Below are 25,808 nucleotides of genomic sequence, written 5' to 3' on the forward strand. Positions count from 1 at the left end.
CAAAATATTTTCTACATAAATACAACAAACCATCAAAGTTGAGAAATTAACAATGATAGCATCTAATCTTCAGACTCCACCCAAGTTTTGCCAATTGTCCCTGTAACATTAGTCTTTTATGGCAAAAGGAACCAGGTCAGGACCACACACTACATTCAGTTGTCATGCCTCTAAGCTCCACCAGTCTAGAACGGATCCTCTGTCTTTCCTTGACTTTCATGACCTTGAGACTTTTGGATATTATTTTTGTGGCATGTCCCTCAATTTGTTTTTTTCTTCATTATTAGATTCATGTTAGCAGCTTTGTTAGAAGTATAACAAGAATATGATGTAGTTTTGTCATTTCATCTTATTAAATAGAATAAAATTTCTATTTATCCCACTGTGATGGAATATCACTGGAACTGATCACTTGATTGAGGTGACATCTGCCAGGCTTTTCCCATTGTAAATTACTCATTTTGCCTTCATTATTCAACTGTACTTTGTGGGAAAGAACTTTGAAATTATGTAAATACCCTTCCTCATCAAAATTTTAATTGTTATTTAGCTCATGATTTCTCATTTTGTTCCCTTACTGCCTTTATTATTATGATTCTCAGACTTTCCTAGATTTGGCCAGTGGGGTTTCCTTCAAGCTGGCTTTTGGGCCCATTTGGTATGTCCCATTATTTTTTTTAGTACTTCCTTGCTTTTTGCTTCAAAAGATGTTCCACTTTTAATTGCCCCTTTCCTTTCCTGTCCTGGCCCTGAAATCAGCCATTTCTTCAAGGAACTTTGGCTCTTTTAGTGGAGAATGGCATCCAGAAGTCAAGATATGGGCAATAGCTGTGCTCATTATTAGGGTTGTCTTAGTTCGAACTGACATAACAATACACCATAGACTGGGTGGTTTAAGCAATAGACATTTCTTTCTCACAGTTCTGGAGACTGGAAGGTCCAATATCAAGGTGCCGGCAGCTTCGGTTCCTGGTGAGAGTGCTCCTCTTGGCCTGTAGACAGCCACATCCTCTCTCTGTGTTCACCTGCCGTTTTTGGTGCACACACATAGAGGGAGAGAGAATGCTCTGGTGTGTCTTCCTCTTCTTGAAGAGCACTTACCACATCATGTGGGCTCCAACCTTAAGACCTCATCTAAACCGAATTACCTCCCAAAGTCCTACCATTACCTTGGAGGTTAGAGCTTCAACATATGAATTGTTGGGGGATACATTCAGTCCATAACTAGGTGTTGCTGCTGCTACTCTCACTCAGGAGGGAAGCTAGAGTCTAAATCCATTAGGTTGGTGCAAAAGTAACTGCAGGTTTTGCCATTACTTTTACTCTTTCTTTATCTCTATATAAATAGAGATAGGTAGAGATGATGTAGATATAGATATATTAGGTTGATGCAAAAGTAATTGTGGTTTTTGCCACTAAAAGTAATGGCAAAAACTATATCTATGTGTATTCAGATAAAGAGCAAAATATATCTACACATATTACAGCTGTTCGTTACATACTTTACAAATACTTATAAATCTATCTATATATTGAAAACCATGAGTCCACACAAATACTTCCAATTCCATACCAGAACAGTTCATTCTTGTTCCCTTCATTTAAATATCTGTAACTCCCTTCTCCAACTATGAGAAGCCTGGATCCTATTATCGTGGATGTATTTTCTTGTTTGACCCATAGCCCTGTGGCGACTCACCTTTTATATCTGCCTCTCTCCCTCCCAATGTGGATTCCCTCCTTACCCTCCCCAGGCTCTGATACCTCATACTAGGCCACCTTCCAACATATGGATATCCTCTTTACCCCACAAGGACTTGAACTGCCCATTTTGGGTTGCACAACCCCCATTAGATGCCCTTCTCACCCTATCTGGGCTCTAAGTCACCATGTCATAATCCCCTCCACCACCGTATGGTAACCTTATTCACCCTGTCTGGGTTCTGATATCCTGCTGTGATCTCCTCTCCCCTGTGTGGATTCTTTCTTCACCCCATGCAAACTCTTGATGCCCACTTCAAGTCATGGGCCACCCTGCTCCATTTCACCTCTAGGACTGACTTATTTATGAAGGGAAGGGAAGAGGAAGAGTCCAAATAACGCCTAAAAATGTGTGTTGTAGAGATAAACTTTGCTAAATCTTGTTGAATTAGAGAGAAGAATGAGCCAAAGGCAACATATGTATGGTTTCAAATGCTGCTAACTGTGCTAAATCATTATTTGCACGGGGGAGGCAGTTATATTTGCTTGTAAGCAACCCTTAAGGCTTTGCTTTGAACATGGTAATCCTGCTACTGTTTGGATGAGAAAAAAATAGCTTTTATTGGAGCAAAGAATGGATTAAACACGAGAAGTAACTAAGATGAGCTACATTTTAAATCTCATCTCACTTTGCTTCTTCATTCCTTCCCCAGAATAAATTGCTATACAGATTGGTCCCAGAGATCTAAATTACAAAAGATGTTGAACATCACACTAAGGCATTTGTTCTTTCATTTGAAGTCAACAATGACAAGTCACTGAATGGGTTTGGGCCAAAAAAAAAGGCGTAAGATTGTGAGAAAAAATTTAATTTCTAATTATGAAATTGGAAAAAATCATGACTATATTGAATATGTTGTTAATTATTTTCAGGAAGAAAGGTATACAATAAATGGACTGGGTCAGGGAAATCATTTTATAGTTGGGGTGATAATAGATAAGCAGTTTTTATTGGTTAATAAAGTATTAATGCCACGCAGACAAATCAGCCTCAGTACCACTCCCTGACTTGTTACTGCATTATTGCTATCACAGAAACCAATCAACAATTACTTATTTTTATACTTTGTATAAGGTAAAGCATAATAAAATGCAGTGCTTAAGTCACCGGCTTCATCCAAGTAAGTAAAAATGTTATATCATCTATTTTTTTTCTCATATTTAGAGGAAAGACTATTAATCAAATATTTGGGCATTTGATTTTGGAGAAACACCTTCAGCAGTATTTAATTACCACAGAAGCTAAGATGTAACAGGATTCAGTTTAACTTTTAACTGTCTGGAGAGACAGTTTAACTGTCTGGAGAGACCAGCCTACATGCTCTTTTGGCAAGATCAGTAGTTCTTGGCATCACCCAATACCAGGCATCAGAGCCTTCTTGACCCTGAGTGTCAGCCTCAAAGCACGCTCGGTGGACTGAGACCATGGTTGCATGGGAAGACCAAGGAGTGAGGATAAGAACAACCAGGCAGAAGGAAGGCAGAGGTCACTGGAAAGAGGAGAAAGGGGAAAAGGGGAGAAGGGAAGAGGGAGCTCGAGAGAGGAAGAACGGGAGTGGAAATAGAGGAGAGACCTATGTATGGTTTGAATATCTCCCTCCAAGGTCATGTGTTGGAAACTTAATCCTCAATGCAATGTTGAGAGGTGGGACTTTCAAGAGGTGATGAGGTCATGAAGGTTCTGCCTTCATGAATAGATTAATGCTCTTACCGTGGGAGTTGGCTAGTTGTCTTGGGAGAGGGTTCTTGATAAAAAGGATGAGTTCAGTCCTCTTCCCTCTTCTTTCTCTTGCCCTCTTGCCTTCCACCATGGGGGATGACACAGCAAGAAGGCCCTAGTGAGATGCGGGCCCCTGGACCTTGGAATCACCAGCCTCCAGAATGGTAAGAAACACATCTCTGTTCTTCACAAATTACTCAATCTAAGGTATTCTGTGACAGCAGCACAAAATGGACTAAGGCAGAGAGGAAGAGGAGGAAGAGAAAAGCAGTTGAGAGGACACATGAAGACAAAGTTATTGAAAGATGAGATTCATTATCAGAGGAAATATGGGAAATATAGAATGAGTGTTTAAGAAAAAAAACAGGGAAGTATCTCACCTGTAACACTTTGAAGGCATGCAGATATTTTATTGCTGAAAATTTACATTTCTAAATTTGAAGAAGAAATTCTCTGACCTGTGCTCTCGTTTGTTCACATGGTGAAGTCCCACAGCCTCCCTCTCAGGGAGAATCCTCTTGTGAAGCAAATATAAAAGCAAATTTTTGTTTCGTCTTTTCATTTATGGCTGCCTTAACTTATACCAGAAATAGGAAAAACGTCTTAGGTCACATTGCTTTGAGCTTATGTAACATCTGTAAAGACTGTTAATTGATGTCATACTCCTTAACCTTTACATATACCACCCTGAGGTGGAGATGTGTAGTTTTACCCCCATTCTACAAAAATAAAAATAAAATAAAAGATTAAATCATGTATACAAAGTCTAGAAGAGGAATAATTGGCTTTAGTTGTCTTGTTTTAATCAAGCATGAGAAAACTAAGCTAATTCCATACATTGGGACTGACCAAAATGTGTAAAGTAAGTTAGTCCACATTACAAGTAGGTTCAATTTGGCCAAAAGACACCATGTTTCAAACTTAATCCCCTGAGTGCAAAACTGTAAGATTATGCTCCAGTTAGCCTTGTGGTTCTGTTTCCTTCATTTCAGGATTCCTTTTGCCCTAAATAGTAGCCCATACTTGCTATTGTCTTTTGACATCATTCTTTTCACTCATATGCTTAGGCTGAAAGGGTGTCCATCCCACTGGTGAACACACAATCAAGAGCTTCAGAGCAAAGCCTTCATCTCCACTGTGGCCTCCACCACAGCAAGCCTAAGTGCACTTCCATGGATCCTACAATCATTCGTCTTTTTGCGACACCATGAAATTCAGTAACGAGCAATGCGTGATTCAATGCAGGATATACTGTGGGAGAGAGAAATGGGCAGGAGAAGACATACTTCTTGCCTTTAGGGCTCGTTAAATTGTCTCCTCTTTCTTTTTCAACTTGCTTTTCTTTGGCTCTTCTGTCTTCTAGTGAATATACTTTTTGAGTTTCTGTCTTTTCATATTGTCATGTTATCTTCTCATTAGTCTTTTCAATTTTCGATGTTGAACTAAATAAACCCTCGGGCCTGGCTAAACTTATTTCCCTCCGCAAAGAATGTGCTACTCATTAATGCCAATGATTTTATATTCCACTGGCCTTCACAACAAAATAAGCAAGACTTTCTTAGGTTAATTTGTTTTTACACAACATTTAAAGTAAATTCTGTGGGATTACAGCCCAACGTGAAGTGACATCTTTCCCAGAAATACAGCAGCATTGGCAAAATTGTCAGCAATCACCCAACCTCAGGGCCAAACATGACAATATGAGAAGAAAGGCACTCTGAGTAATACATGTGACTGAAATACAAAATGTATGGTTTTCCAGACTCACAAAGTATTGGAAGACAAAACTGTGAGCAAACTACATTATAATACGCCAGAGGAGTGCTGAAAGATAGCCACAAGCTATGTGTTTCTCCTTAGCCACGCAGCCATCCTGGCACTTTGCTTCTTGTTTTTCAGATTTTCATTCTTTATTGTCTGTAATTTGGCATGAACGCTGCTCCTTGAGTGGTCCTCCAACATGTTACTGAAAAACTGCTGCAGCTGGAAGGACAGAGAGACAGATGATCAGTGCAATCTAACTTCCCATTTGGACAAAACAAATATCTAAATGCTAAGCAGCAACATGATTTTGCAAATTGGTGATGATGGTTGGAATGAGTAGAAATGTATACTCCCAGATTGTGTGTCCCTGGGGAGACTGTGACTGAGACAATGTGATGAACACCACACCTACCCTAAAGAAGCAGATGTAGACAGGAAGGTCCATGAAGCAGAAACTATGCCTTATTCATTGCTCTATTCCCAAAGCACATATTAAGTCTCAATGAATATTTACTGAAGGCAAATAGTGTGTTCTCTAAGATTTGCAGACAGAGACACAGTGAACTCCCCCACTTTTTTTAAATCTCAAAAGAAACAGAAACTTCCAAAGCTCAAAATTGGTACGTAATAGTTACATCTTTACAAATGTCATTCTTTATTTGAGAACACTTAGATAATGAATTCGTCCATTGGCTGAATTACCTCATTGGGTCAGGTCAAGCATTCAGTTATCAGAACATTTGTTGCAATATTAGGTATAAGTCAGACTCCAAGTGAATAATAAGTTATATTCCAAAATATAAATAAGTTATAAGTTTTTTCAATTTTCATTTTACCAAAAGTCTCTTTTTGTATCAGTGGATTAGAACTCCAAACACAGCTATAAGATGAAGATGCGCATTCCAGGTCACAACAGCTCACTTCAACCCTAATATACTCAAAATTGCATAGTAATAGGGCTATTAAGCCTAATTACAATGTAAAAGAAATGTTTTAGGGAAAAGTAAGTTAAAGAGCCAGGAACAATCCTCCCCCACTCTTTCCTTCCCTGCTTACACCTGCCAGGAGGTGGTAACCAACAGCCCACAACTCCACATCACGGACAGTGTGCCCAGGATTGGGCTCCTGTAGTGGTGGGTGGTGGGAGTGGAGTGGCGATGGTGTTTGGGATTGTAGGTGGGCTTTATGTGTGCCTGAGAGTATGTCTAGCAGGGGAACATAAAAACCAGAGCCAGAGATGCGGAAGGTGTTTGAAAATCGTGCCTTTGGAGAGGAACAAGGGAGGCAAATGATTTCATTTTCACTTTCTTTTTTATTATTTATTTTAGATACTACCCTGTGAACTGATGCAGCACAGCAGGACTGCTGGACATTAATAGTTGTTGGCACGGATATTCATCTTAGCTAATTCATTTATTTTTTTAAATTGCAACAATTTACTGCTAAATCCATTTTTCCAATTTTGAAAAGCTGTCAGTGACTAGAATTTTGAAATTTTGAAGATTGCTAAATTTATACAAATCTCATTTATTATTCATTAACAACAACAAAATTTCACTAGATTCTGTAGAGGCAAAGATTGAACTAATGAATTTTAGAAGATAAAAACACACACTGAATCTTGATTTGCGGAGCTTTTGTATCAGCATGTTCTGGGTGTAGTGTGCTTTTCTTTCCCTTGTCCAGGGAATCCCTGATAAATCAGGTCCTGACAGCTTAGCCTTAGGCAGGCCAAAACTCAAAAAAAGATAATTTCTTTGGGAATTAGCAGTTCTGCTTCTCTCATGATAACAATGATATGACTTCTACTTGTACTTTTTTTTGCTTAGGATCAACGTTCAGGCCTTTATGACCTATACATGTATTTGTTTATTTGCTTAGGGAGAGTTGATTTACCTTTATTTACAAAGGCTCTTCTTGTTCTTATTAACATAGTTTCAGGCCCTGGTGTTTAATTTTAATCAATTTTATTGGGATTTAATTTATGTACAATAAACTAGATATACTTAAACTGTACAAGTCAATGAATTTTGACCAACGTGTACCCCTTTGAAACCATAGACACAATCAAGTACATTTCCTCTACCCTGAAAAGGGGTCCTCAGGCCCTCTTGTAGTCCATCTCTCTGTCCCAGGCAACCACTGATCTGCCCTTTGTCACTATAGATCCATTTGCATTACCCAGAATGTGACTGGTTTCTTTTACTAAACATAATCACCTTGATATTCATCCATGTTGCTACACAAATTTTAAAAATTTCAGGATAGTATTCCATTGTGTGGGTATATTACTTTTCCTTATTCATTTACCTATGGATGGCCATTTAGATGGTTTCCAGTTAACATTTAAAAAAACTGCCTGTTTCCTGACATGGTTGTGCCATGTTACATTCCTCCCAGCAAGATAAAAGAGTTCCAGTTGCTCCATATCTTTGCCACCATTTGGCGCCATAAATCTGTCTAATTTTACCTACGCTACCGGGTGTGTACAGGTTGTATTTATATTGTATCCTTGTTTTACTTTGTGTGAAAGTATCTTTTTGTAGACATTTGCTTTTGTCCGCTTCGTTTACTTTCTGGTTACAGCCCTTTGTCCTTGCAGAACTACCCTTTCCCCTTCCCATTGCCTGTGACTTGGGTGGGGCTGTTCGACCCTGGCTAGACCAATCAGAGTATTCCATCTCCCCTGGACACAGTGATTGCTGCCTCTGACCTAAGTAGGACCAACCAAAGTGCTTTTTTCAGGGCAGGAACTCTTGAAGCTGTGAGAAAGTATCCTTCCTTCTGCAGCTGGGAGTGCTGAGGATAATATAAGCAGGGAGCTATGCTTCCCTCCACATGGAAAAAGACTGCCTAATAAAATTCAGCCTAGAGGAAAGCAAAGCCAGGAAACGGTAAGAATCTAGAATAGACAAAACTAAGATATCATCTCAGTCCTCAGGAAGCTTATTGTAGCCTCATGGGGTAGACATATTTACCAGTGATTACACTATAATGTAATAAGCACTATGGTAAAAATATATTCATAGGATTACTTGAAAGTATAGGTGAGGAAAGGGTATAAATCCTTCATTAAAAAGTTCCCAGAATAGATAATAGGAGCAGAATCTTAAAGGATGACTAGGAATTATCCCACCAGGAACTGGGATGAGGAATGTTCTCCAGACAGAAGGTAGAGTGTTTCTGAAATCCAGAAAACGTGAAGCTATAAAATAATTCAAGAAAATTTGTAAGTGGTACAGTATAGCTAGAGGAAATGTGTTTAGGGGTGTCTGTCCATCTCTCTTGCCCTCTGACACTTTGTGGTGAGGTGAGCAAAAATGAAGCCAAACTGTAATGCAGGGGCCAGATCATGAAGGGCCTCATGTGCTAATCACAGGATTTCAAAATTTCTCTGAAAAACTATGCAAAGCTACTGAAGCTCTGGAACACAGCAATGACTGGCAGTGATGGCAAAGGTGGGAGAGAAGGAAACCCAATCTGGGACAGGAACCCTGGGCGAGAGTCCCCTGCATTCAGGTGAGAAAGGATGAAGTACCACCCTCCATGAACAGGTGACCTCTATTTCAGGAGGAGGATACAATTAAAAACACTTCTTCACAGTGATACAGCAGCAACAGAAGCATAGAATGTAATAATTCAGATAAGCATATTATTATTTTTAATTTTAACAAGTCCAAATTGCATAAAAAGTGGTTTCCAAATTATTGTATTTCATAATATTTAAAGTGCTTACCTCCACAATCTGTAAATCTGTAGTTATGGCTCTCCCTATTGCATATATTAGATTGATCAATGATTGTGTGCCATACCTACAAGGCAATAAGATGTTAATCAAGGGTGGAAAGCATTTTGCAAAATAAAGCTATATTTTATACATCAGATGAATGCCAAGTGTATGGCCCCTATTAATTCCTATGTCCCAAATCTAAGTAAAAACATGTATGAACTAGTTTAGCTTCATCTTTCAGTAGAAAATCCTATTAACACTAAGGAAATATTGATAGTTAAATACTTATATGTGTTACACAAATCTGTTATCTAAATCTAAAAAGTTCTTCTTAAAAACAACCATTATCTATTAAATGAGGTAGTTGGAATACATGTCACATGTCTCAATACAATTTCTAAAGGAATAAATAAATATATAAATTGTGTTCCATAAAAAACAGTAGTTAATAGAGGATCCATTTCAGAACTGCTGACTAAAGCACCCTGAACGTGTATTTAAAATGTTTTCGTGCATGCTTTTTTGGAGAGAAGATCCGTATCTTCCGATGTTCTCTAAACGTTGGTGACCCTGAAGACTGAGCACCATGGCCCTACCTGTGCTTATTTCAATAGGTGTGGTAGTGGAAACTTTCCCTCTAGTTTAGTGTCCCTGAATATCTAGCAAAAAAAAATCTTAAAATAACTGTGAAGTATTGCTATGAAAAAACAGCAGATACTTACCTGCTCAAAGTGTGGCTGTAGTTAGAAAAGTAAATAAAAGACTTTTGGGTGCATTAAAAAAGAAAGAAAAATTAAAATAGGGTTATTATAATGGACTGACCAAGAGATGGTTGAATAGTTAATATACACAATTGATTTACTTCAAAAATATGTACTTGAACTTAAAAATTATAAGAGTTAACTTTGGCATAATATACTAATAAAGGTGAGAGAAAATAGTGCTGCTATTTTTCTAAGTTCCTAGCTGTAACTTGCGCTGTGTCTACCTGAGCAACGTGAAGGACAATATAACTCTGCATATAATTGAGGCAAGCGAAACTGTTTTTATGAAGAAAGAGGAAACATTTCTTAGTTCTCTATTTTAATTGGCCAGCTAGGCAGAAAAAACCTATAAAATGACTCAAGAAACTTGAGTTCCAAAGAACCCAAATTTCAACCTTAAAAATAAAAATAGAAAACAGAGGAAACCTACCTATGGTGCTAAATGTCTTAATTTCTGCCAGACACAGGAGAAAGGTACCTGAGGAGGCAGGGCTGGGTTTGACATTACCTTGGAAAATTTATAAATTGTAAAAATGGAGAATAACAGATACTTAGAAGCATTGTTCTGGAGCGTAAATGAGATAATGTATATGGAAGCACCTATTAGATTACCTGGCACACTTCATTCCTTCCTGCTCTTGTCAACTTCAAGAGGGGCTATTTTTGAAACAGATGATTTATCATTCTTGTTGAGAGAGCAATCTCTTTCAAATATTACTCAACAAAACTGCATTACAAATAGTTTACCCCATCAGTGTTCAAATACATTCTAATTAATATGAAGTCAAAAGCCAATATGAGTCAATATAGTAATCCTTTTTAAAAAGTTGATAACATCTAACATTAGTGTGGGAGCAGTGATTTCGGCACTCCAGTCTGGCTCTCCTTTCTGCCTCTCCCTCTTCTCACATTACCCCTCCCTTCATCTCCCCCGCCATGTCAGATTCCTTCTGGCAAGGATGGCCATGCGGCAAGCATGGGGACACCAAGGCATCCAGCCTGATTCATGCCATGGGAACAGACTCCCCAGTGCTTGGACCCTCCACTCTAATAACCTCTCACTTTGCTTGTGCTCCTGTTTAGCCCTTTTGGCTGTGTTCCCTATCATGAAATACAACCAAGTAGAAGTGAAAATGATTCCATATTTTTAAGCTTAAGACTTTAGGCAATGTAATAACATGTGGAGAAAAAAAATCAAGTGCTTAATAAAGAGGATAAGATTCATTTTGGACAGGATGAGTTTAAAACTGATCATGCTCTGTATTCTATATTGAGATAAAACTGGCTTTTCTGTATGCTGTGAAGCCCATTTAACAGAGATGATGGCACAAATAATGCTTCTACCACATCCATTGAAAAGTCCCCAAAATACTATTGCTTCATCCCTATTCATATGCTTCCATAGGACCTACTCATAGCTATGTGTACCTACTGACTTTTCTGTAACTTGAAAGATAGCTTCATGACCAGTGGAGTCTTTCTCATTGGAATGAGTATTCGAGAGATCATCTTTGGCCCAATAATTAACTAAATTTTCCCACACCAACCAGTGCAATGCCCTGTACATGACAGTGAGGGGCAAGACCAAGCCAAAAGTTGTTTTATTCAATCAAATATTCCAAAATGTATTTCCAGATTAGGCTTCCTGGGAAGAATTCTGGGCCTGGCTGAAAGGAACAGCGGTTCCTGCACCGCTATTGGCGACGTACTCAACTCCAACATGTGCCTTGGTGTGCAGACGATGTCTGTGAGCTTGCCTGCATGTCACTGTGAGACATATGCCCATGAGCGCTCTGAGATAAGGGAGGGATATACTCAAAACCACAGCACTGGTCACTTCATGCCCAGGGCCAAGCTGGACATAAGATGGTATTTTTTTGTTTTTGCATTTAGGCAAGCTGCCTCTGCCAGCCTGTCTCTCACCCTGTAGAAATGGAGCATAAGATCCCAACAAGATACCACCTTATGGGAGGGGTGCAAAGCCGCTCTGCTCGTACTCCTCCTGATTCTAGCTCCCACAGCCAAGACCAAACCAGCAACCAAAAGCTCGACACATTAAAAAGCAAAAACAAAAAGAAAATGAAAACTTCTGGAATAAGAAGTAGATTATTCAAACTTTTTCTTAAAAAAGCAACTGACTATGGGCAGAGGGAAGGATGAATAGGCACAGCACAGAGGAATTTTAGGGTAGTGAAAGTATTCCGTATGATGCTACAGTGGTGAATATGCATCATTATACATTAATACATCAACACCCATAGAATGTGCAACACCAAGAGTAAACCCTAAGGTAAACTAGGGACTTTGGGTGATAATGATGTGCCTGTTTATGTTAATCAATTATAGTACAGCTGTGAGCCACATAACAATGTTTCAGTCAACAATGGACAACATTAAAAAGGAGCCAAAAAATTCTTATCCCCTAGCAATGTCATAGTCATTGTAACATTGTAGCACAATGCATCACCTTTTCTATGTTTAGATATGTTTAAATACATAAATACTGGCTGGGCGCGGTGGCTCATGCCTGTAATCCCAGCACTTTGGGAGGCCGAGGAGGGCGGATCACGAGGTCAGGAGATCAAGACCATCCTAGCTAACACAGTGAAACCCCGTCTCTACTAAAAAAGACAAAAAAATTAGCCAGACGTGGTGGAGGGTGCCTGTAGTCCCAGCTACTCGGGAGGCTGAGGCAGGAGAATGGTGTGAACCCAGGAGGCGGAACTTTCAGTGAGCCAAGATCACGCCACTGTATTCCAGCCTGGGCAACAGGGCGAGACTCCCTCTCAAAAAAAAAAAAAAAACACAAATACTTACAGTTGTGTTACTACTGCTTCCAGTATTCAGTAACATGCTGTACAGGTTTGTAACCTAGGAGCAATAGACTATACCATAGAGCCCAGGTGTGTGGTAGGCTCTACCATCTAGGTTTGTGTAAGTACAGTCTATGCTGTTCACATAAAGACTAAATCATCTAAGGATGCATTTCTCAGAATGTATTTCTATTGTTAATCAACATGTGACTGTAAATGTGTGGCTCTGATGCAGGATGTTGATAGAGGGGGAGCTTGTGCCTGTGTGCTGACAGTGATATATGGGAACTCTGTCTGCTCAATTTTGCTGTGAACTTAAAACTATCCTAAAAAAATTAAGTTTATTAATTTTTAAAAAATCAACTGAAAAGCCACTTCATTTATTTAAACATCTTCTGGAATTGAGATAAATAAATCACATCATGAGAAGGGCTTTCTAAGTAAAACAAATTTAAAATATTTGAACAAATCTTGGCATCTCAAAATGTTTAAAGGATATAGCATATCTTTTTTTTAAAAAAAAAAAAAACAAAACGGAGTTTTGTTCTTGTTGCCTACTCAGGCTGGAGGGCAATGGGTTGATCTTGGCTCACTGTAACCTCCGCCTCCCGGGTCAAGCGATTCTCCTGTCTCGGCTTCCCGAGTAGCTAGGATTGCAGGCATGTGCCACCATGCCTGGCTACTTTCGTATTTTTAGTAGAGATGGTGTTTCTCCCTGTTGGTCAGGCTGGTCATGAACTCCCGACCTCAGGTGATCTGCCTGCCTTGGCCTCCCAAAGTGCTGGGATTATTATAGGCGTAGCCACTGAAAATGTAGAGGCATTAGTTAAGAATACATTGAAAGATTAAATATTTTCAGTAGTACTCTCATAAAATAAATAATTAAGAAGTATGCATTTTCTTACTCAGGAGGAAGTAAATAGAGAGTTGGGAATCAGAGCCAGGGGACACGCTTTCTAATTCAAGTTTTTTTATTTACTAGGTATTGACTTTAAGTTATTTAACTTCTGAGTCTTGGTTATTAATTGGTAATTATTTTATGGGTGGCTGTGAAAACTGTAATTATTGCATATATAAACACATTATTTTGTTTTTTAATTTTTTGGTAGAAATAGAGTCTTGCTATGTTGCCCAGCCTGTTCTCAAACTCCTGGGCTATAATGATCCTCCTGCCTTGGCCTCCCAAAGTGCTGGGATTCTAGGCATGAGCCACCATGCCCAGACTAAACATGTTATTTTAAAGAACAACATCAATGTGTGTTTTTCATTCTAAACATGAGACTCTAATACTGCTGAGGGATGTTATCAATAACATAAAAATAGAAATTGATAATATTGAGAAAAAGAAATAAAGTGAAGGATAGAGGGACTTGTAATAAAGCACATACATCATATTATCTCACTAAGATAATAATAATAAACATTAAACATTTAGTATGTACCAATCACCTTAAATAGCACATTATCAAATTATCTTAAAGCCTATTCATTATTATCCTCATTTTATGAATGAGAAAGCTGAAGCTTAGGTTAAAAATCTTGTCTAAGGTTACATATTTAGCACTCTCCTCATCCTAAGATTGATCTAATTCTAGATTCTATTGTCTTAACTCTTTGACATACCATGTCTCTAGTGGATACATGAAAAACTAAAGCACAATAAATAAAAGGACAAACGACAGTAATGAAGAGACACTTTCCATAGTTCTTAGAGGAAGAAACCACCACTTTGCTATACTGCTCTAGTTAAGTCTATCCCCATCCCCCAGTTCTAGAACTGACCCCCAAGAGTGTTCACACACTGTCATAATCAGGGCAGCCTGTGTGTGTTTCACACACGACACCAGTTAGAAACAGGACATCACCAATGAAGAGCACAGAAAATAAAACTCCTTCACATGATATTCAGCGCCTATTATCACCCATCTTTCTCTCTGACCCTCAACTTAACTTCCCACTCCTATCTCCTCTCCAGTGCGCTAAGCTCCTGCCAGCTACTGTGACTAGTCCCAAGTTGGCCTCCCAGCTCTGCCTCCAGGCATTTCCTGATGTTCTGTCCTCCAGGTAGAAGAAGGAGATTTGCAACTGTGCTTGTTCAAATCACATGCACATCCCTTTCTTCTCCTTGAATCCCCAAAAGCCCCTGTCATCTCTCCTCTACAGCATTTATCAGATACCAAGTCCTAATCCCTTTACATCTCCGGTAACAATTTGAACTGCACCTTGATGTAGAAAAACTAAACCTTTTTATTACTAGAAAGAATCTTACATTTATCGAATACATCTATTATTCTATAGAAGAAGAAAACAAGGCCTAAATGTTAACTAATGGGTTTTCCTTAAGTTCCAGAACCAAATGAGAGGGTTGGAAAATTTTGTTTCTTCCATCTGTCTTTCTTCTGGAACAACTGGTCTACTGGCAAAATGACGTTTTGTTTACATCAGCATATCCCAAGCTGAAGTATGGAAGAACTACACCTAGAAGATGTTGTGTAGTCAAACTGTATGGAAAACTCTAAGTTTCCTTCTGCAGGGCTTCTTGGATACTTTATAATGCTAAAATGCACTGTGAGTCTGCAAAAGTGAGGGTTAAAACAGTTTCAAAACTGATGGAGCTGTTGTCTCCGTCTGTCCCAGAAGGCTTATCATCCCCATCTTCATGAGTAGCATCCAGTGGAATATGCGTGAGAAAAACTAAGTGCTAACTTGTTAGTGATCAGTCACATTTTAGCAAATTCAGTATAGATACTTTCCATATCATTAATATAAAATTTAATCTGGCATAAGCATTTTTACTTATAATTTTGTACTACCTTCATCATTACATTAGGACTAGTGACATACATATTATCATGTCAAATATATCTGTTTAATTAGTCATAATTAAATATTCAGATGTACAAAGAACTAAGTAAATGTTCCTGTGCCATTTTGACTATAAATAAAATTTTAATTATTAAGTTGAACTTTTATTTCCTTCTTATAATCCATAAATAATGTTACTGTCTATTCAAACAAAATTATTAGCAAAATTGAGCAAAACTGCTGACTATAAACTAAGCCCTAAAAACAAATACATAAGATGTAGAGAGCAAATTAATTTGAGTCTGAAACACTTTTTGTGCAGAATGTGCAAGAAAAGTGAACTAAGGCAAATTTATCAGAAGTAGCATAGGCATCTATTTTATGAATATGGCATGTTGTCAACTAACAGATAAAAATATTCAAGCCATAGTTAAAAATTCATGCATCGCTCTTCCATAACACAGGCAGTTTGTAGTGAGATTAAACGAAGGAAAAATGATCACTTTTCTAGTCAATGCAAAGGACTTTTGTGACGTAGCTAGACTACAGCTGAGCTTCCAGCGCCAAACCAGTGACCTAAATGAAAGAAAGGTCTCACTCTCCTTCTTACCTTTTACTCACAGCTTGCCAGTTGTTGACTAAGAAGTCTTTTGCGACATACCGGCCAACTTCAGATGCTGCCACAATCTCAATTACATTTGTTTCATTAGAAGTGAATGGAGATGTGCTGATGGCATACTCCATAAATCTGCAAAAGTGCATTTGCAAAAAATACATTTTAAACATCCAACATAAAGAGTTAATTTAAATAAACGAAATCAAAATCGCATGGTTCTAAGATCGTGCAGCACAAATACGCATCGTTTTAATACTTACATTAGCACATTTCTATTTTTTTCCATTACCAGGAACTTTCAAGGTAAGTTGAGCATAATCACCTGTTAAGTATCCATGGGTCTTTGCTGCAGCTCATTGCGTAAGCAAGTTGAATCTTTTCTTCTTCCTTTGTTGTATTAGTGTAAGTATTTAACAAGATGTCCCACTCTTTATCACTTCCCAAGGCAATGCCATAACATAAAACCACATCTTTAATTGGATAAGGTATTCTGTAAAATATAATATAAAATGATATTTTTCATAGTAGTTATGTTTCCCCAGGTTATCATATTTTAGAAGTATGAATCTAGAAAAAATATTTGTAGTCACAGATATAAAGGTCAAAAGTAGGAAACTAGAGAGGCAATTGTCAGAACTGTCATTAGCATTAATTCCATGAGAAGAGATCATCAATTCCAAACTAAGGGGCTTTAAGAAAGAAGGAAATTAGAATAGTATAGAGTATATTGATAATATAAGTTGGTCTTGTATCTCATATCTCATTATCACATTTCCTAAGAGTCCATCTGAGGTGGTATATTAAAGGTAATAAAACTAAAATGAGAGTCTCAGCACTCAGTGAGGCAACAAACTAAGAGAGAGATGGAGAGGGAGGTGCTCTGCTGCACTCATAGATATAACAATCACAAACAATCATAAAGAACAACCTATTAAGACTCAAAACAAGCAGAGACAGCTCAAAATAAGTGCTTATTGGAAGAATGCATTGGCAGTGAAAGGTCCTAGGTGACAATTCATTGTAAAAATTCTAGTCTATTGTTATACACAGACCCACATTAAACACTGGTTTTTTTAAAAAGGTATTTGAAAAGAATAGTAGGAGAGAGCGCCTAACCAAGTGAAAGCAAAACACTCATTCCCATAGTGAGTACATCAAAAAGGGAAATTGCTGGTGCTTAAATAGGACAAAAACAAGAGGAATTACAATATTACTCTTACTCATTTTCTGGATGGTCCACCCATTTTGTGAAGAGTTCTTTTGACAGCTGAAGGCAGTCTTCAAGGCCCAACCAACACGCAGTTCCAAAAAGTTTTTCCAGTGATATTCTTGAAGAAAAAGTCAAAGGAAAACAGTTTATTTTGCATTACCACCTTCATTTTCTCTGCTTCCAAGAATATGTGTTTCATAAAAAGTTGGGTACTTTTAAATATCCTTTCAATGACATCGGGTTTGTTTTAAAAAATTGCTTTTGTGGATGACAGAAGTATTTAAGATTCAGAGAAATATTTACTGAGAGGCTCCTAGGCACCAAAAAAAGCTCCTAAGACTAGTATTTTTTGAAAGTGAGAAACAAATTACTGCCATCCTTCATCTCCCTCAAACACACATGGGTGTACACACCACAGCTGTTGTCAATTTATTTTTCCTCTCTTTTTACTAGAATTGCCTTATGGATAAAAAATGATTTTAGAGTATCTGATCTAATAGACTTTAAAATAAAGTTCTTTCTCTATACAAGAAAGGGAAAGGGAAGAGTTCATTTTTCTCCCCTTCTACAATTTGCTTTCTCTTACTTTAGTGTGTTTCTTCTACTCCTCCTGGCTGTTATATACATGCTCAGAAAAAGAATAAAGGTGTTTGGTTGGTTTGGTTTGTTTTTACAGCTGAGCAGGGGTATACACTGTACTTTAAAACAAAATAAGTTCAAAAGAATACAGTGAAGACCAATAATAAATCCAGGTAAGTGATACCTTGTGGTCCCTACTCCAGTTTGGGGTCAGGGTAAAGAAACCCAAATTGGCCATAAGTTTCCAGAAAATGCAAGCGCCAAATCTCTGTTACTCCATCTTCCAGTTTCAACCCAGCCTGGCCTGACCTTCTGATAAGCTGAAGAGGAATGTGTAAGGGTGGAGGTCCTCTGAGAGACATTCTAGGTATTCATTGACATACTCTACTCACTCCCTCTCCTCACCCATCCCAATCTCAAGCTGATAGCAACAAGCTGGAGTTCTGTGGAAGCGCAGTCTAACCCCTAGAGCTGCTCTGAAGAGAACTGTCCCTGGGATGCTATAAAAAGTAGGCTGCTTCAGTCCAATTTAGGAGAGCCAAGGATATGTCTGGTTAACAAATATAAAGTAGGCTGCTTCAGTCCAATTTAGGAGAGCCAAGGATATGTCTGGTTAACAAATATGCTGTCTGATTGAGCACACTTTTGCCTTCCCATTCATTCATACAAATTGCCTAGCCACTCTCGATCCCAGCTATTCCTTACCATTGTCCACCTACTCATTCATTACATTTTATGTCCTTCCAGTCACATCCCTTAGCACTAAAATTTCTGCTCTCCCAGAATAGTACTATTGAGTCAGAATAATCATACTTTGTATATTTTGTATTTCTTTCTTGGTCTAATTGATTTGAACTTAATGTTGGCCAGAAGTTGTAGGTATAATCCCTATACTGTTACTGGCCACAGAGTCCCTCCCTAAATCTAGAGACCATCTTACGCACAAAAGTTAGGACACAAGGAAGACGGAAATACTATCACCCCATTTTGCCTCTTGCCTCCTTCCTAGACCACCATGACAGTGTGCTTACTCTCCTCACCAAACTGGTAATATGAAAGTCATTTGTGATACTAACCTGTGCTCACACACAGTGACTGATCTCTATCACTGTCAACCTACCTCATCTTATCTGCATAATGACTGAATTTATGTTAACAATAATACACAGAGGGCACCTTTTCCCCTATGGCTTTCCCATGCCCTTCAACTCACCGGTATAGGCTAGCTTTGCTTAGCACACCTTCACCAATAGTAGGAAACATTTATAATTTCAACCAGTAGTCTAGGCTTTGAGAATATAGAGCTGTAAGTTCCTATGTGTACATGCACGTGCTTTGCAGGTAAATTAAGATCTAAAACGACTATTTTCTGTTAGAATACATGTAGCCCACCAACCTCTGAGCTATTGTTCTCAAATAATAACAGCATATAAAATATCTCAATGAATAACAGGTATGAAGGTTTTATTTTATTACTTCTGGAAGCCTATTAATATGAATGCATTTTATTGAATTATCACTTCTGAAAACATACTTACAGAGCTAAGTAGTCATCTTGTAATGCCAACACATTTTCACGAATTATAGTTGAATAAATATTCCATATTAAATTAAGTCTCTTTAATAGGTACTTCTATAAACAACAAAGAAAATACACTGTTAATTCTGGTTTGCAAACACTGAATTTTCACTGTGCTCTATTTATCTGAAAAGACATTGATAGGCAAGTGGCAGATACTTCTTCAGAAATTATCTTTATCTGTTACTAAATATATAACTGGTTTATTTTGTAACCTCTTTGGGTTTAGTTCCATTTTACATAAAATGTGGTTTACCATAATACCAATGTTACAGTGTATTATGAGGATTAAATAATATAATATATTGCAAGCACATTGCCTGGCACAAAGCAATAACTCGAAAAAAATTAGCTATAATTATCATTTAACATCATTGCATACATTTCCAGTTATGTTCAAAATAGAGAAGAAATGTAAAAATATAAAACAGTCTTTCTACCATAAAACATCCATATTAAGTATACATTCCTCAAAAAACAAAACAAAACAAAACAAAAAACTGGTTTATGTCCTGGACAAACTGAAGCCCTAATTTTAAAATAAATATAAGCTATCAATTTATATTCTATAAATATAAAATTATAGAAGTTAGACATTTACTAATATATCCCTAAGAATTAACTAGATACTGTTCATTGAAATTCTTTAAAAACAAGGATTAGTTTTACTTCTTTACCCAGAACAAGTCATCAGATGTTATCAATGAGCCTCCTCAATTTCACCAAAATTTTAGTGCCTTCTTTTATTAATCACCATCCCAAGGTCAGCTAAATTCCCATTGGTACTTTGGCCACTAGGAAAAAGAATGTCTGGGACCATTAGAGGTATTTGTGATCTCATCCTCCGAATGGCCCAGAAATTCACTTGAAATTATCACCTAACATACTTTTTGGTTTGTGTGACCCGTAATTCCCCAAAGAGGTCTACCTAACTTTTGCTTTGAATTCACCTTTGCTATTTTTTCCTGTAATTACTGTTTAAGATTTAACAATGGAAAATATATTTTTAAATTTATGATGGCATGTTATTTCTCTGTTCAGTAATTCTCATTTCTCCCTTTCTTTTCCTAACATCAAAAGCATCTTCAAATTTTTACATTTTCTGGAACACATCTCTCTGGATTTAAGTGCTGTTCCTATGAGTCAGAATATTGCAATTACAGACACAGAGTTGCTACAATTCATTCTGGTTACCTAACAATCTCTTACAAAAATAGTTGCTAATAAATACTATTCTTTTCGCTAAAAAAACAGGCATACCATTTCCATCCACTTCTGGTTTCTTAGGACACACTGCCACTTCACCAAGAATGAAGTACCCTTCCAAATCTCACTCATCTCCTAGACCAGGTCTATGACTAAGGTATTTTCTTCCAAGATCAATCAGCCATTGTTAAGGAAATGAATATATATATGGAACTAAGACTATTACTTTGGAAAAGACCTGTCTCACAGATGCTGGCTAAAATATGAAAAGAAGAAGAGAGGATTTATTTAAAAACTACATAAGAAAGAATGAAATTACCTTTAATAATGGGTATATATCATAGTTGTTCACATCAGAAACAAGATCCCTGGTTACCAAGTTTACCAAGACTGTATGCCATACTATAATTTCATCTTCTTCAGCAAGGTACTTGGTTAACTCAAGTGCTGTTTCAATCTCAATATAATTGTTTCTGTTTGATTTAAAAACACACACACTCAAAAAACCTTCACTTGCTAAGTAATTTGCATGCGTTCGATATTTGTTCCATGTTTCAATGCCTGACTTCAATAAGGCATGTGAATAAGTTAAGAAATGAGAAGGTAAATGTCTCATCTTATAGAAAGGATGAAACCCAAGCAAAGTTGACAGGCTTCCATTTCAATTTGGTACTTTCAAGTGTCCAAAGTCTTGAAGGCTAGAGAAAATTCAGGCCAAATGTTGGACTGATTATTAGGAAGTAGAACAGTTATGCATTCTATATGCATTTTTGTGACAGCATAGTTTGCATTCAACAAGTACTAATTAGAAGTCATTCTCTATCTAATGCTCTGACAGCTGCTGATGTGCACACCAACTACAGGCATACCTCAGAGATATTGTGGATTCTGTTTCAGACACAATAAAGAGAATATCATAATAAAGCAAGTCACACCGTTTTTTTTTTATTTTCCAGTGCATATAAAACTTATGTTTACACTATACTGTAGCCTATTAAGTAGCAATGGCATTATGTCTAAGAAAAACAGTATGCACACCTTAATTTAAAAGTAGTTTACTGTCAACAAATGCTAACAACAATCTGAGACTTCAGCAAGTCATAACCTTGGCTGCTAACTGATCAGGATGGTAGTTGCGGAAGCTGGTGTGACTATGGCAATTTCTTAAAATAAGCAACAATAAAGTTTGCCACATTGCTCAGTTTCCTTTCACAAAAGATTTCTCTGTAGTATGCGATGCTGTTTAACAGCATTTTACCCACAGCAAAACTTCTTTCAAAATTGGAGTCAATTCTGTCACACACCCTGCTGCTGCTTGAACAACAAAGTATACATAATATTCTCAATCCTTTGTTGTCATTTCAACAACGGTCATAGCATCTTCACCAGGACTGGATTCTTTCTCAAGAAACCACTTTCCTTGCTCGTCCATAAGAAGCAACTTCTCATCCACTCAAGTTTGATCATGAGATTGCAGCAATTGAGTCGCATCTTCAGGCTCCACTTCTAATTCCAGTGCTATTGCTCTTCCCACTGTATCTGAAGCGATTTCCTCTACTGAAATCTTAACCCCTTGAATTCATCAATGAGGATTGAAAACTTCTTCAAAACTGCTGTTTATATTGATTTTTTTTACCTCCTTTCATGCATCTCAAATGTTCGTAATGGCACTTGGAATGATTCATCCCTTCCAGAAGATTTGCAATTTACTTTGGCCAGATTCATCAGAAGGATCATTATCTATGGAAGCTATAGCCTTATAAAATGTATTTCTTAAATAATAAGAGTTAAAAGAAAGAAAGAAATTACTCCTTGATCCATGGGCTGAAGAATTGATGTTGTGTTAGTAGGCATGAAAACATTAATCTCCTTGTACATCTCCATCATAGTGCTTGTGTAATCAAGTGCATTGTCAATGAGCAGTAACATTTTGGAAGGAATCTTCTTTTTTTTTTTTTTCCTGAGTAGTAGATCTAAGCGATGGGCTTAAAATATTCAGCAAACCATACTGTAAACAGATATGCTGTCATTCAGGCTTTGTTTTTCCACTTACAGAGCACAAGCAGAGTTGATTTAGGTAATGTTTAAGGACACTAGGATTTACAGAATGGTAAATGAGCATTGGCTTCAACTTAAAGCTACCAGTTGCATTAGCCCCTAACAAGAGAGTCAGCTTGTCCTTTGAAACTTTGAAGCCAGGCATTGACTTGTCCTCTCTAGCTATAAAAGGCCTAGAGGGCATCTTCTTCCAATATAAGACTGTTTCATATTGAAAAACCTGTTGTTGGGACAAAAAACCAAACACCGCATGTTCTCACTCATAGGTGGGAATTGAACAATGAGAACACTTGGACACAGGAAAGGGAACATCATACCCCGAGGCCTGTCCTGGGGAGTGGGGAGGGGGGAGGGATAGCATTAGGAGATATACCTAATGTAAATGACAAGTTAATGGGTGCAGCACACCAACATGGCACATGTATACATAGGTAACAAACCTGCACGTTGTGCACATGTAGCCCAGAACTTAAAATATAATAATACTTAAACAAACAAACAAACAAACAAAACCAGAAAAACCTGTTGTTTGGTGAAGCCCCCCCTTTTTTTTTTGAAACGGAGTTTTGCTCTGCACCCAGGCTGGAGTGCAGTGGCGCGAACTCAGCTCACTGCAAGCTCCGCCTCCCAGGTTCACGCCATTCTCCTGCCTCAGCCTCCTAAGTAGCTGGGACCACAGGCACATGCCACCACACCAGGCTAATTTTTTGTATTTTTAGTAGAGATGGGGTTTCACCATGGTCTCGATCTCCTGACCTCATGATCCGTGTCCCTCAGCTTCCCAAAGTCCTGGGATTATAGGCGTGAGCCACTGCGCCCGGTGGTGTAGCCATTTTAACGATTATCTTAGCTAGATTTTCTGGATAACTTCCTATAACTTCTACATCAACATTCGCTGCTTCACCTTGTACTTTGTTGTGGAGATGGCTTCTTTCCTTAATCTTCATGAACTAACCTCTGCTAGCTTTAAACTAGCACCTTTTCCTGCACCTTCCTCACCTCTTTCAGCCTTAATAGAATTGAAGAGAGTTAGGACCTTGTTCTGGATTAGGCTTTGGTTTAAGGGAATACTGTGGCTGGTTTGATCTTTTATCCAAATCACTGAAACTTTCTCCCTATCAGCAATAAGGCTGTTTCACTTTGTTTTTTAAAAAATCATTCATGTATTCACTGGAGTAGCACTTTTTAATTTCCTTCAAGAACTTATCCTTTGCATCTACAATTTCGCTGTTTGGTGCAAGAGGCCTAGTTTCGGCCTATCTCAGTTTCAACATGCCTTCCACACTAAACTTAATCATTTCTAGCTTTTGATTTAAAGTGAAAGATGCAGGACTCCCCCTTTTACTTAAACCCCTAAAGGCCATTGTAGGGTTATTAATTGGCCTAATTTTATTTTATTTTTTATTTTTAGACAGAGTCTCGCTCTGTTACCCAGGCTGGAGTGCAGTTGTGTGATCTCACCTCACTGCAAGCTCTGCCTCCTGGGTTCATTCCTTTCTCCTGCCTCAGCCTCCCAAGTAGCAGGGATTACAGGTGCCCGCCACCATGCCCAACTAATTTTTTTGTATTTTTAGTAGAGATGTGGTTTGCACCATGTTAGCCAGGATGGTCTTGACCCCCTGATCTCATGATCCGCCCACCTTGGCCTCCCAAAGTGCTGGGATTACAGGCTTGAGCCACTATGCCCGGCCCTAATTTCAATATTACTGATTCTCAGGGAATGGAAAGGCCAAAGAAGAGGGAGAGAGATGGAGGAATGGCTGGCCAGTGGAGCAGTCAGAATACACAGAATTATTAAGTTGGTGGCCTTATACAGGCACGATTCATTGCACCCCAAAACAATTATAGTCACAACATCAACAATTCCTGTTCACAGATTACTGTAATAGATATAACAATAATGAAAAAGTTTGAAATATTGTACGAATTACTAAAATGTGACCCAGAGACATAACATGAGCACATGCTGCTGGAAAATGATGCTGATAGACTTGCTTGACTCAGGGTTGCCACAAATCTTTAATTTGTAACAAATGCAATATCTGTGAAGTCTTAAAGCGAAGCACAATAAAACAAGGTATGCCTGTAGTACATATGACACTACACTTGCCTACCATTGAGGAGCTTCAATGAAGAGCTGAGACTTATGCATAAGAAACCAGTAATGAAAAGTACCAGAAAAGGCAGTGAATACTGTAAAGTAGCAAAGAAGGAAAATATGCACGTAGAAAAGTCAGGGATAAGATAGAAAAGTCAAGGAAGGCTTCACGGAGGAGAAACTTGGGAAGAGCAGTGAAGGATGCATAGGATTAAAATAGGTAGAAAAAGAGGAAGGCAGCCTAGGACAAGTAAGATAAGGTGGGAATTAGTGTGATGAGCAGATGAAGCTAACTGAGGCAGGGGATTTCCTTTGTGTATAGTGAGAAATAGGGCCTAATAGGTAAGTTGGCTCAAACCTGTGCAGATCCTTGAATGTCAGGATGAAGAATTTAGGTGGAAAGGTACTCTAGGCATTTAAACAATTGGAATAGCATAAAGAAATTGATGTCTAACAATTTTATTGCAATAGTGTTACAGAAGACAGAATGAAATTCAAAAGGACTAAAGACAGGAGGCTAATTTAATAGGCCAGGCAAGAGATGAAGAAAGCTTGGCTTAGTGTGGAAGCAGTGAAAGTGGTAAAGTGAGCCTCCGAAAGACATTTCTAAGAATGAAGAGATAAGACTTGGTGACTGCGCATGTAAGATGAAGTAAAGAGAGGAATCAAGGATATCTCTGAGGTTTCAAGTTTGGGTGATGAAAAGAAGAGTACCTTTGCCATGCAGGGAGAAATTGATAGCAAGAGCAAGGTAGAGACAAAAATGAAGTTCAGGGTTTAAGGTACTGAATTCATACGACCACAGGATAAACCTAAGACAGGAGGAAAGATAAGTAACAATGTAGATTTGGAAGTCATCAACATGTCCTTCCACAAACATTTACTGAGGACCTTACCTCTGCTGGCACTCTACAGATACGCAATAAAATGGTCACCAAAACCCAAGAGTGAATGAGTTATCAAAGGAAAGATAGAAGAAAGTAATATAACCATGATTGGTCCTAAGAAGCTCACAGCAGTAGAAGAGGAGTCAGATACACAAGGAGAACCAGGTTTGCATATCAGAGTCTAAGGAAGCCAAAATGACATTTTCAGGAGGATGTAG

General features: G+C 38.0%; 1 protein-coding gene and 1 long non-coding RNA gene across 3 annotated transcripts in view; one reads left to right on the forward strand and one right to left on the reverse strand.

Moving 5' to 3' along the window:
- Positions 1–2,807: 2,807 nt before the first annotated feature.
- Positions 2,808–11,725, forward strand: LOC117065992. Of its 2 annotated transcripts, none has more exons than XR_004430128.1 (4): positions 2,808–3,247; positions 7,991–8,139; positions 11,375–11,508; positions 11,633–11,725. It is a non-coding gene; the product is annotated as an uncharacterized LOC117065992 (long non-coding RNA). The 2 variants fall into 2 exon arrangements; XR_004430127.1 differs by lacking the exon at positions 2,808–3,247 and adding an exon at positions 3,610–3,645.
- LVRN (laeverin) overlaps positions 3,876–25,808 on the reverse strand; it is a 74,628-nt gene continuing 52,695 nt past the window's right edge. Inside the window, exons 14-20 of the mRNA XM_033181492.1 lie at positions 20,867–21,020; positions 19,301–19,395; positions 17,194–17,301; positions 16,296–16,463; positions 15,968–16,105; positions 8,982–9,057; positions 3,876–5,464 (exon numbers count right to left, since the gene is read on the reverse strand). Coding sequence (XP_033037383.1) covers positions 5,324–5,464; positions 8,982–9,057; positions 15,968–16,105; positions 16,296–16,463; positions 17,194–17,301; positions 19,301–19,395; positions 20,867–21,020 — 880 coding nt within the window. The 3' untranslated portion in view covers positions 3,876–5,323. The remainder of the gene's footprint in view (positions 5,465–8,981; positions 9,058–15,967; positions 16,106–16,295; positions 16,464–17,193; positions 17,302–19,300; positions 19,396–20,866; positions 21,021–25,808) is intronic.

Source organism: Trachypithecus francoisi, unplaced genomic scaffold, assembly GCF_009764315.1.
Source record: "Trachypithecus francoisi isolate TF-2019V2 unplaced genomic scaffold, Tfra_2.0 Lachesis_group2, whole genome shotgun sequence".
Taxonomy (NCBI): Eukaryota; Metazoa; Chordata; class Mammalia; order Primates; family Cercopithecidae; genus Trachypithecus; species Trachypithecus francoisi.